Consider the following 11,147-nt stretch of genomic DNA (forward strand, 5'->3'; position numbering starts at 1 on the left):
AATACTGTTTGCAACTTGCTTTTACTGTTTGGTGAGGAAATCACACATGTACCCCTCAACTAGCACATGAAAAGACGCATGTACCCCTCCACTGGTACTTGAAAAGACGCTTATACCCCCAGATAAACAAAATTTGTTTATCTAGGGAATTAACTGGGCACAGTTCATATTTTTCTATAGGGCGCGATCCGATTTTGGAAAGATTTGGCTCGCTGCTAGTACTCACAATTCACACAAGTCACACGTGCCAACCTTTATATAAGTAATTGATCCCTACCTCCTTTCACCCCCTCTATGACTCGCTTTATAACGAACTCACATAACATATCTCCCCCTTTCTAAGATTTTGCAAATTTGAAAACGTCTTTTTAAATTGATTCCTACCTCCTTTCACCCCCTATATGACTCGCCTATTACAGTTTTGTTTATTCCAAAAAGTCTTTAATTGTTTTTTTGCTTTTGACTTTGTTAATTCATGAAATAATAAACCATATTCTAATAATTTTTTTTTTTTAAAATAAGACTCAATAACTCTTTCTCGTTTTTACTTTCAAATTGATTGTAAAAGTGTTTTTCACTTTATCACAGTATCTCCCATTTTAATGGTTTTGTTAGTATTTTAATGTCAATTCTTGCTTGCACCCCTTCCCTCATTTATTCATCTTAAAATTCTCTTCCTCTGTCCTTAATGTTATGTAACTTCTTTGTCATATTTCTCTCTCCTATATCATTTTCTCTTCATACCCATCTTAGTTCCATCTTAATATGCCCTTTTTCTGCCAACTCTTTTTTATGGTTTGGAAGTTTTTACTAATCCTACCCTTAATCGCTCCTCACTTTAATTCTCTATAAGTGTTCTCATACTCTTTCCTAATATCGCGTTCTCTTGAAATCGATCTCTTCCTCCTTCTGTAAAATTGCAAATTTTGTGTCAATTCTTACTTGTATAGCTCCACCTTGACTCTTCCTTTCTCACTCATCTTTCATGTTTTTGAGAAGTTTATTAAGGTTTTTCAGTTCTTTTATTGATGGATTTGTAGACCTGGTTTTGGGCTTACGGCGTTCTAGAAATTAGGAGGTTTAGTTTCTCTTTTATCTTTCTTCTAGGCTGTTTGGTTGGCTCGTAATCATAAGATCTTTCGACAAGCTGTTTTGTCTCCAGCACTAGTCTTACACATAATGCAAGATTGGATTTTTAGGAGTTCCTCGGCTCAGGAGTTTTGGACCTAGCTTTATTCGCTCTTCTGTCCGTCATCCCTTCTCTAGGTCAAGAGGGGAAATTATTTTGTGTTGCCTTTGTGGTTCCCTTTCTGATCCTTTTGATGCTTGCCTTGTGTTTGATGGTGCCTGTAAAGTTCAAGATTGTTCTTCTAGGGCAAGTTGGATTTTTCGGCACGCTGATTCTGATCAGGTTCTGGGTGGGAGTTCCAGGGCTTTCCTTTCTTGTTCAGCTCTCCATTCTGAGTTACAAGCGTGCTTCTAGGCTCTTCAGGTTGCTGCTCGTCGTGGCTTTAGGTGCTTGTTGATCTACACTGATTGCTTGACCTTATTTTCTCTCATTCGGGACGAAAAAGAGCGGGATATTTCTAACTTATGGTTGCTACAGGATATTCGGACAGCTCTTCAGGAGTTCTCAACTTACAAACTTCGCAAGATTCCGCGTCAGTGGGTCACCCCGGCACATTGGTAAGTGGTGCAAGCTCGTCGTTGTCGTTTCCTTTTCTGGTCCTTTTAATTTGTTTTTTTTTTTTTTGAGTTTGTTTTTCGTTGTTAGTTCTTCTTATAATTAAAAAAAAAAAGTAATTTCTTCCCGAAAAAAAAAGAGAGAGAAAGTAATTTCTTGACTTTACAGTTTTTTATTTATTTTTTTTAGAAAAAAGGGCCCCTATAAGTATTCCCCTAGTACTAACAAAAGCCATACACAAACTGAATCATCGTGACCAACAGAAGGCATGTTTGCATAAGGAGTTGCCCTATGAAAGTATGAGGTAATGTCTTCTGATTTTCTTACATTATTATTGTTAGTTAAGACGAACACTACAAGAGGGGGGGTGAATTGTAGGTGAGTTCCTATTACTACTTTTTGCGGAAATTAATTAAACTATAAAGGAACTTGCAAATGCACACAGATTTTACGAGGAAACCTTCCAGGGCCCAACTGGAAGTAAAACCTCGACCCTTCCTAAGGGATTTCCAAATCAAGTTACTCCACTATAATACGGCAATACCAAATTACAACCTATTACACACAGACCTTTACTCACAAGTTCCACAATGAACTTGCTACAAAGTAAGACCCTATCCTACCCAATCTAAGTCCCAAACTTAGATTCACTTGTACTCCCAAAGTACACTTACAGCCTCACCTAGAAGCTAGCTCTCTGTATGAAAAATATAATTACACACTCACCCAAGAACCCAACCAATACACAATATAAAGCACCTAGAATATGTTAGGCAAGCAATGCACGAAACCCGAAACTAATATGACAAGATAATAAGCTTGGCAAACTTACACAATTTAAGCTCTGAGATTTCTTCACGCATAAACTCACAAAAACTTATGAAATGAGATTTCTACTATTTATACAAGATTTACTTGTATAGCAAGTAGGGTTTTTCAAAAGATAAATAAGTTAATTTAACTTAATCCCAAAACACGGTTTTATGTAAATCATTTGGAATAAAATCTTTTCGGAAAAATAAGATAAAGAAAGTTTTAACAAAAAGAATAATATCTTTTTATTAAACCGATTTTAAGAAATAAAATCAAGTTAGAAAATCTTTACTTAAAATCTATCTTTTATCTTTTCCGTTTTAATTAGATTTACCAAGCAACTTGTCACGCTTGTAATAGGTTTCGTGCAAACCCTACTTAACATATTTAACAACCAATCTAGAAGATAAAATCTAAAAGAGTTGTTGCGGCGATTTATTCTGCACTCGAGGATTACTTGGGCTTCACGCAGACCAGGACAAGTTCCTGCTGTCTTCAAGTTCCTGTTAGGGAATAGTTCTTGTTAGAGAACTAAGTTCCTGTTAGGGAACTCTTCTTTTATCTTGATCAACCTTCTTTATTAAAAACTTCTTTTTCGCGTTCTTCTTAGATAAGGCTACTCTTCCACCACTAAGGTCTACTTCACCTGTTGCTAAGTGAAACACTAAAAGAAACCTTTAGTTAAGTTTGCTTGAGTTTAAGTCTATCATCATCAAAACCTTAAGCTTCAATAATTATTAAGCAAAAACAAAAAAAAATATGCACATTAGGTGGCCAAATGTCTGTGAGCTAAATACTATGTACCAACATAATTTTAATTTTTAAGATCCAAAACATAATCATGTAACACGAGTATATAAGGAATTATCACACGAGTATATATAGTGATTATAATCATATATTTAATTTTAGATAGATGATACAAATTCAAATGCATGCGTTTATAAGGAATTATAACACGAGTATATATAGTGATTATCTATACACGGAGTATACATAATTAAAATATTCAATCTCTGAACCCTCCTCAGCTTGCTCTTGAGCCACCAAAGACTCATGAAGCTTCTTGTTAGCTTCATCTGCTTGTTTCTTTGCCTCTTTCAACTCATTGAGAGCATAATTCTTCTCCACCCTGATTCTCCGCCCTTAAGTTCTATCCCCTTCTCTACAGTTTTGCAGATTTAGTTCACTAAACTGAATTTATCTGAACTTAACTTAACTTATCTGAACTTAACTTAACTTATCTAAACTTAACTTAACTTATTTGAACTTATTAAAACTTATTTTAGTTGTATTTTGAATTTAGGGTAGCCTTTATCATAACTTATTTTTCTGAACTTAACTTAATTATCTAAACTTATTTTTCCTAAATTTAACTTATCTGAACTTATTAGACTTGAAATAAGTGAAAATAAGGTGAACAGAATAGACCCTAAGTCTTTTTGAAATTGATCCCTACCCTTCTTTTCACTCCTCTTACCCGTCTTTTATAGTTTTATATAAACCGTAGAATTCTAAATTTTTTTTCTTGCTTTTGACTTTGCTTTTATAGTTTTTCATAAACCTTAGAACTCCTCTTACTCATTGACTTTGCTTTTATATGAAACCATATTCTAAGAAGGGTAGGGATCAATTTAAAGACTTTTCTTCTATCTCGCTTGTCAAAGCACTATTTTAACGGTTAATATCTCATTTTAATTTAATTGACACTTTTCTTTTATCTCGCTTGTCAAATCACTATTTTAACGATTAATATCTTTAATTCTTGACATAGTAAAATTATAAAAAAAAAAAAGAAGTAGATATAACTAAAATATACATTGATACGATTTAAATAAAATTCTACCTGACTATGTCTTATCGTATCTATAAATCATGAATAGTAGTCAAAAGATACTTTGTGTTGCCCTTGATGTTTTGATGATAACACAAGACAAATAAAAGGACTAATGCCTTCAAGGCAAAGGAACAAGGGCTAAAAGATTAAAAGACATGTTGCAGTGTTCCTGTGAAGGAACTGAAGCTTCAGAGCAGAAGCTAAGGAAAGAAGACTCGGAGCAGAGACTTCTTACAGAAATTAAAGTCTAAAATATTTTTCATGTTTTAGGTTTTATGTAAGTGAGATTAATTAGGAGTTGATGATGAGTGGAATGCAATTTGAATTTGTCAATTAGTTAGAATTTCTTTGATTGCTAAAATATAGGAAATATTGTTTTCAAATATATCTTTTTTGTTCTTAAGGTTTTCCACGTAAAATCTCTCTGTCTTACTTTAAAGTTCTTATAGCTCAGTTTCTTTAATTCCGCAAAAAGTTAGCCTAATTTCACTTAACTAAAATTCACCCCCCTCTTATAGTATTCTTCTAAAGTAACAATTGGTATCAGAGCCTAATCCTCTCGAAATCAGGACACCCTGAAGAGGAGAATCTTGGCACAAGATGAATACTCACGAGAAGCTTGAAGAAGGGTACTCTACTCAACGACCTCCTATGTTCAACGGGAAATTCTATACATACTGGAAGAACATAATGGAGATCTTCATTAAAGCAGAAAATTATCAAGTCTGGAGAGTCATCGAGGTAGGAGATTTCGAAGTAACCAAAACCAATGCTCAAAACGTGGTAATTCCTAAACCAATGTTTGAATATGAGAAAGAAGACTTTGATAAAATGGAAATAAATGCTATGGCTGTTAAGTTACTTCACTGTGGACTTGGACCACATGAGCACAACCGTGTTATGGGGTGCAAGAATGCTAAGGAAATTTGGGATTTGCTTCAAGTTACTCATGAAGGAACCAACGAAGTAAAACGTTCAAAAATTGACTTGCTTATGTCTAAATATGAGCGTTTCGAGATGCAACCCAAAGAATCTATCCAAGAAATGCTTACTAGATTCACTAACATTATTAATGAACTAGTTTCTCTTTGTAGAAAAATTCCTACAGATGAATAGGTTAGAAAGGTGCTCAGGAGTTTACCTCAAGATGAACGTTGGAGAGCCAAGGTAATAGCACTACAGGAAATAAAGGACTTCACAACATTCAACATTGAACAACTTGCTGGCTCCCTAATGACACATGAACTCCATCTGGGAACTAGCAGCAGTGAAGGCAACAAGAACAAGGGGCTGTCTCTAAAGGCTAATCAAGAGGAGTCTAAAGTAGATGAAGATGAGGCTGCAATGTTGGTCAGGCGTTTCAAACGAATGTTCAACAGAAACGGCTGGAACTCCAGGAACTTTCAAAAGAAATCCTCCAACTACAAACCAGACTATGGTTGTCACAAATGTGGTTCAACTGACCACTTCATCAGAGACTGTCCTCAGTGGGACATTGAGAAAGGAAAAGGAAAAACCAAGAAACAGGGAAAAGAAAAATACAAGACTCCCTTCTCAAAGACTGATGTCAAGAAAGCAATGATAGCTGCTTGGGGAGATTCAGAGAGTGAAGAAGATGAAGATCAACCAGAAGAGGAAGTTGCAAACCTCTACTTGATGGTTAAATCAGATGACAGGCGTGCATACCTCAAGGAACTTGAAAAGGAGGTAAGTGAAAGTAACTTTGACAATGCTTGACTTAGATCTTTATCCAAAGATGCTTTAATTGATTTAATTGTTGAAATGGAAGTAAACCTAAGTGATGAATGCATACAAAAGAATGAATGTCAAAAGGTTCTGCAAATCTAGAAGGATCACAATGCTTGGCTTGAAACAGCACGAAATGATATCCAAACCAGATTTGGAGAACTACATGACAAATATCTTCTTATGTCTGATATGCTTGAAAAAGTCAAAAAGGAAAATGTCATGTTAAATGTGGAACTTTCACAGTATAAGCTGATTAGTACTGATATTGGATCTAGCAGTTCCTCTAATGATTCCATGCTAAAATTTAATGCTGAGTTTGAAAAACTCAAGCTAGATCTTGACAATTTAAAATCTCACAAGGATAAACTGGAAAGGGAACTGCAGGGTAGAAAGAATAGAAGTATTGATCCTACTGCTACTCCTAATGGGATTAAAGATGCTCAAGTCAAGAGAACTGAAGGACTTGGGTATGAGTCCAAAAGAAAAGGTAAACAGAAAAAATATGTAGACCTTCCAAGTAGCAAAGTTTGTACTTTCTGTGGAAAAACTGGACATTTACATTCTGATTGTAGAAAGAAAATGAAACATGATAAAAGAAATATTAAGCAAGTATGGGTAAAGAAAACTGATATTGTCTCAACATCAAATGAACCCAGGGATCCCGGGGTTCCTGAAACTAACACCTAAGTTTTCTTGTAGGTCCTAGTGAAAGGGAACAACCTATGGTACCTCGAAAGCGGTTGTTCAAAGCATATGGCATGAGACAAATCAAAGTTCCTTTCACTAGAGACCTACCCAGGAGGAACAGTGACTTTCGGAGATAACAAGAAAGGAGAAATCATTACTAAAGGAAAAATTGGAAATTCAACCTCCCATGCAATAGAGAACGTGTTCCTGGTCGAGGGTTTGGTGCACAATCTGCTAAGCATATCACAATTCTGTGATAGAGGAAACTCGGTAAGCTTTACTTCTGATGAATGACATATCTTCAATAACAGATCAGGAAAGGTTATTCTAAAAGGAACGAGAAGAGGAAATACCTATGTGGTTGACCTTGTCTCTATACCAAGGAGTAGCCTTACATGCTTGAGTGTTATTGAAGATGACTCTCTACTCTAGCACAAACGTTTTGGTAATGCTAGCTATTTTTTAATTCACAAACTCAGGTCAAGGGACTTGGTAGTAGGATTACCAGCTATCAAGTTCCTGAATGATAAAATCTGTGATGCCTGTGTAAAAGGAAAGCATGTCCGAAACTCTTTTCGAGCTAAAAAGATGGTAAGCACCACAAAACCATTAGAATTGATTCATATGGATTTGTGTGTCCCCATGAGAGTTCAGAGTAGGAGTGGCAAGAAATATGTGTTAGTTATAGTTGATGATTACTCTAAATATACTTAGGTGATATTTCTAACAAGCAAAGATGAGACATTTTATTAATTTGTAGCATTTGTCAAACATGTGCAGAAAACAAGTGGATTCTCTATAATCCATCTAAGATCTGACCATGGTACAGAATTCGAAAATTCAAAGTTTGATGAGTTTTGCAGGGAACAAGGAATGAACCATAATTTCTCTGCCCCTCGGACTCCTCAACAGAATGGAGTGGTAGAAAGGAAGAATCGAACGCTGAAAGACATGGCAAGAACAATGTTGATTGCAAGCTCACTGCTAAGGAACTTCTGGGCTGAAGCTATCAACACTGCATGCTACATAATCAACAGGGTAACCATTAGAACAATAACTAACAAGACTCCCTACGAATTATTCAAAGGGAGGAAACCAAATATCTCTCATCTCAGAGCCTTCGGATGCAAATGCTTTGTTCACAACAATGGGAAGAGGAACTTAGGAAAGTTCGATGAGAGAAGTGAAGAGGCTATATTTCTTGGCTATGCCTCAAACAGCAAAGCTTATAGAGTTTACAATAAAAATTCTTTGTGTGTTGAAGAAAGCATTCATATTATTTTTGATGAATCTAACTCATTTATGAATGTACAGGAACATGACAATGATGATTTTGAAATTGGATTGATTAGAAACAGGGAAGAAGATGAAGAAGAATTGAATTAGAAGAAAACCAGAGAAGAGCCAGCAGTTCCAGATGATCCTCATCAAGAAAAATGTTGAAGTTCCTCAAGAGGAAACTCCAGAAGAACAGGTAAATGAGGAACAAGTCAATGAGGATCAGACAAATGATGAAGATGGTGAAGGAACAGAGCAATAAACTCCTCAAATTGGAGTTCCAGCAAGAAAATTCTAGCCTAAGCCATTTAAATATCAAGGATCCCATCCCACTGATCTTATAATCAGTGACATTGGTAGAGGAACTCAGACCAGATCTCAGATGAGGAACTTCTGTGCATTCAATGCATTTCTATCCATTCTAGAACCTCGAAATCATCAGGAAGCTTTGGAAGATGCTGACTGGATTGTAGCCATGCAAGAGGAACTAAACGAGTTTAAAAGAAACAAGGTCTGGCATCTTGAAGAAAAGCCCAAAGACAAAAAGTTTATTGGGCTAAAATGGGTCTTTAAGAACAATCTGGATGAATATGGAACAATAGTCAGGATCAAAGATCGTTTGGTTGTGAAAGGCTACAACCAACAGAAAGGTATTGATTTCGAAAAAACCTTTGCTCCTGTAGCTAGACTAGAAGTTATTAGAATACCCATTGCTTTTGCTTCTTTTATGGGTTTCAAACTTTATCAAATGGATGTGAAATGTGCATTTCTAAATGGTTACTTGATGGAGGATGTGTTTGTAGAACAACCTCCAGGTTTCAAAAATCCAAAATTTCCTAATCATGTTTTCAAGCTTGACAAGGCTCTTTATAGTCTTAAGCAAGCACCAAGAGCCTGGTATGAAAGGCTCTCCAAGTTCCTTTTGCAAAATGATTTTAAGAGAGGAAAAGTAGACAAAACTTTGTTTTTAAAATCACAAGGAACTGATCTCTTAGTTGTACAGATTTATGTAGATGATATTATCTTCGGTGCAACTAACGATGTTTTGTGCGAGTACTTCGCTGATCTCATGAGTGGTGAGTTTGAAATGAGCATGATGGGAGAATTGAACTTCTTCCTTGGACTACAAATCAAGTAAACAGAGAAAGGAATTTCAATTCACCAGCAAAAGTATATCAAGGAACTTTTGAAAAAGTACAATCTTGATCAAGCTAAGACAAATCACACACCCATGGGAACAGGCACAAGACTGGATGATGATCCAACGGGAACTATGTGGATCAAAAGATGTATAGAGGTATGATAGGTTCCTTGTTGCTTTCAGTGTTGGACTGTGTGCCAGGTTTCAGTCAAATCCTAAGGAATCTCACCTACCTGGTGTAAAAAGGATACTCAGATATTTAAAAGGAACTGATGAGTTATGTATCTTCTATCCTAGAAGTGATTCTTTCGAACTGAAAGGTTTTGCAGATGCATATTATGCAGGAGATTTGGTCAATCGAAAAAGTACATCAGGTATGGTCCAGTTCCTAGGGCCATGCTTAGTCTCTTGGGGTTCTAAGAAACAAAAAACTATAGCTTTATCTACAGTAGAAGTAGAATATGTTGTTGCAGCTGCCTGTTGCTCTCAAGTGTTGTGGATAAAGCAACAACTCAGAGACTTTGGTATGAAATTTGATTGCATTCCTATTTTCTGTGATAACACAAGTGCCATATGTATCTCTAAAGATCCAGTACATCACTCACGTGTTAAGCATATTCATATTAGACATCACTTCTTAAAGGATAATGCTGAGAAAGGCTTAAATAAATTAGAATTTTGTGAAACAACTAATCACATTGCTGACATTTTGACTAAGCCTTTAAACAGAGAAAGACATGAGATGATGAGGATGGAGCTTGGAATGATTAAGTTGTGTTAAGGAAAAGCCTTGATGTTCCCTCAGGTAAAATCTCTAAACTGATGTACATTTTATCTCACACAATCATGATATGTTTAAATACATAGATCTGGCATGAGAGTTTAAAATGTATGTCCAAAGTTGTGCATAAAAGAATTGATAATTCTTGAAGTCCTTAACTGATGGAATGAGCTATGTTGAATTGTTCCGTGTAACAATTTGTATATTCACAAGTTTATCTTTTCAAACAAAATCAATCGTTTTTGATTTATTTTTTTTCTTTCATATTTATCTCATCAAACACGGTTTATCTGATGAATACATCCAATATTCATCTAATTTTGTTGAAGTGATCCCTTTACATGCAAAAATACAATTCACATTCTAGAATTATCTTTTTAGTTTCCCAAAGCTATAAATGCAAAAGACGAATCATCATAATTCATCTCACCTAACCTCTACCCTGAAGTGACACCTCACATTTACTCCAGTATAAAAAGGTGATGGGTGATTCCAGAATATTTACTCCGCTCATATCAATTATACCTCTCCCTTTCAAAGAACCTCACTCATACTCTCCCATGGATATCTCACCAAAAGACCAAAACCTAGCCAAAGATCAAACCTCTGCTGTGAAAATCCAAGACATTTCACGGACGAAACCACAAACACTCACAAACAACCCCTTCTTAAATATCCTCCATCACCAAAATCAAGCAAAATGGAAGAGGAACCAGAGCTTCCCAAAGAAGAAGAAGTCGAAGAGTTGGGGGTTTCGTACAAACACAAGACTCCGGCAATGAAGCGTCTTGAAAAGAATGCGAAGCACTTTGTCTCGGGTTTGAGCATCAATCTTCCATGGTGTAAGGTCTGTAAGTTCAATGAATTTCTTGAGCTTGTTGAATTTCAAAATTGGACTTATCTGTTGAGTGAATGTTTTAATAAGCCTTTGTATGCTGGTGCTTTGAAAGAATTTCATTCTACTTTCAAATGTAAGAAAGGAAAAATTACATGCATAATTCAGGAGAAATCAATTGAGTTTGATGCTGAGTATTTGGGGGAACTATTTGATGTTCCTAATGCTGGTTATGAGTTGTATTTCAAAAGATCTGTGCAGAAACCTCTTCCTAACATCTCAATTGAATCAATTGTAGAGCACTTCCAGGGAAACCCTAAAACCACATATGTTAATCACAAC

General features: G+C 35.7%; 1 protein-coding gene across 1 annotated transcript; it reads left to right on the forward strand.

The window, feature by feature from the left end:
* Nucleotides 1-4,934: 4,934 nt before the first annotated feature.
* Nucleotides 4,935-5,450, forward strand: LOC145588577 (uncharacterized). Its single transcript, XM_081645208.1, has one exon. The coding sequence runs from the start codon at nucleotides 4,935-4,937 to the stop codon at nucleotides 5,448-5,450; it is 516 nt and encodes a 171-aa protein (XP_081501334.1).
* Nucleotides 5,451-11,147: the final 5,697 nt, after the last annotated feature.

Source organism: Chenopodium album, chromosome 17, assembly GCF_948465745.1.
Source record: "Chenopodium album chromosome 17, dcCheAlbu1.1, whole genome shotgun sequence".
Lineage (NCBI taxonomy): Eukaryota > Viridiplantae > Streptophyta > Magnoliopsida > Caryophyllales > Amaranthaceae > Chenopodium > Chenopodium album.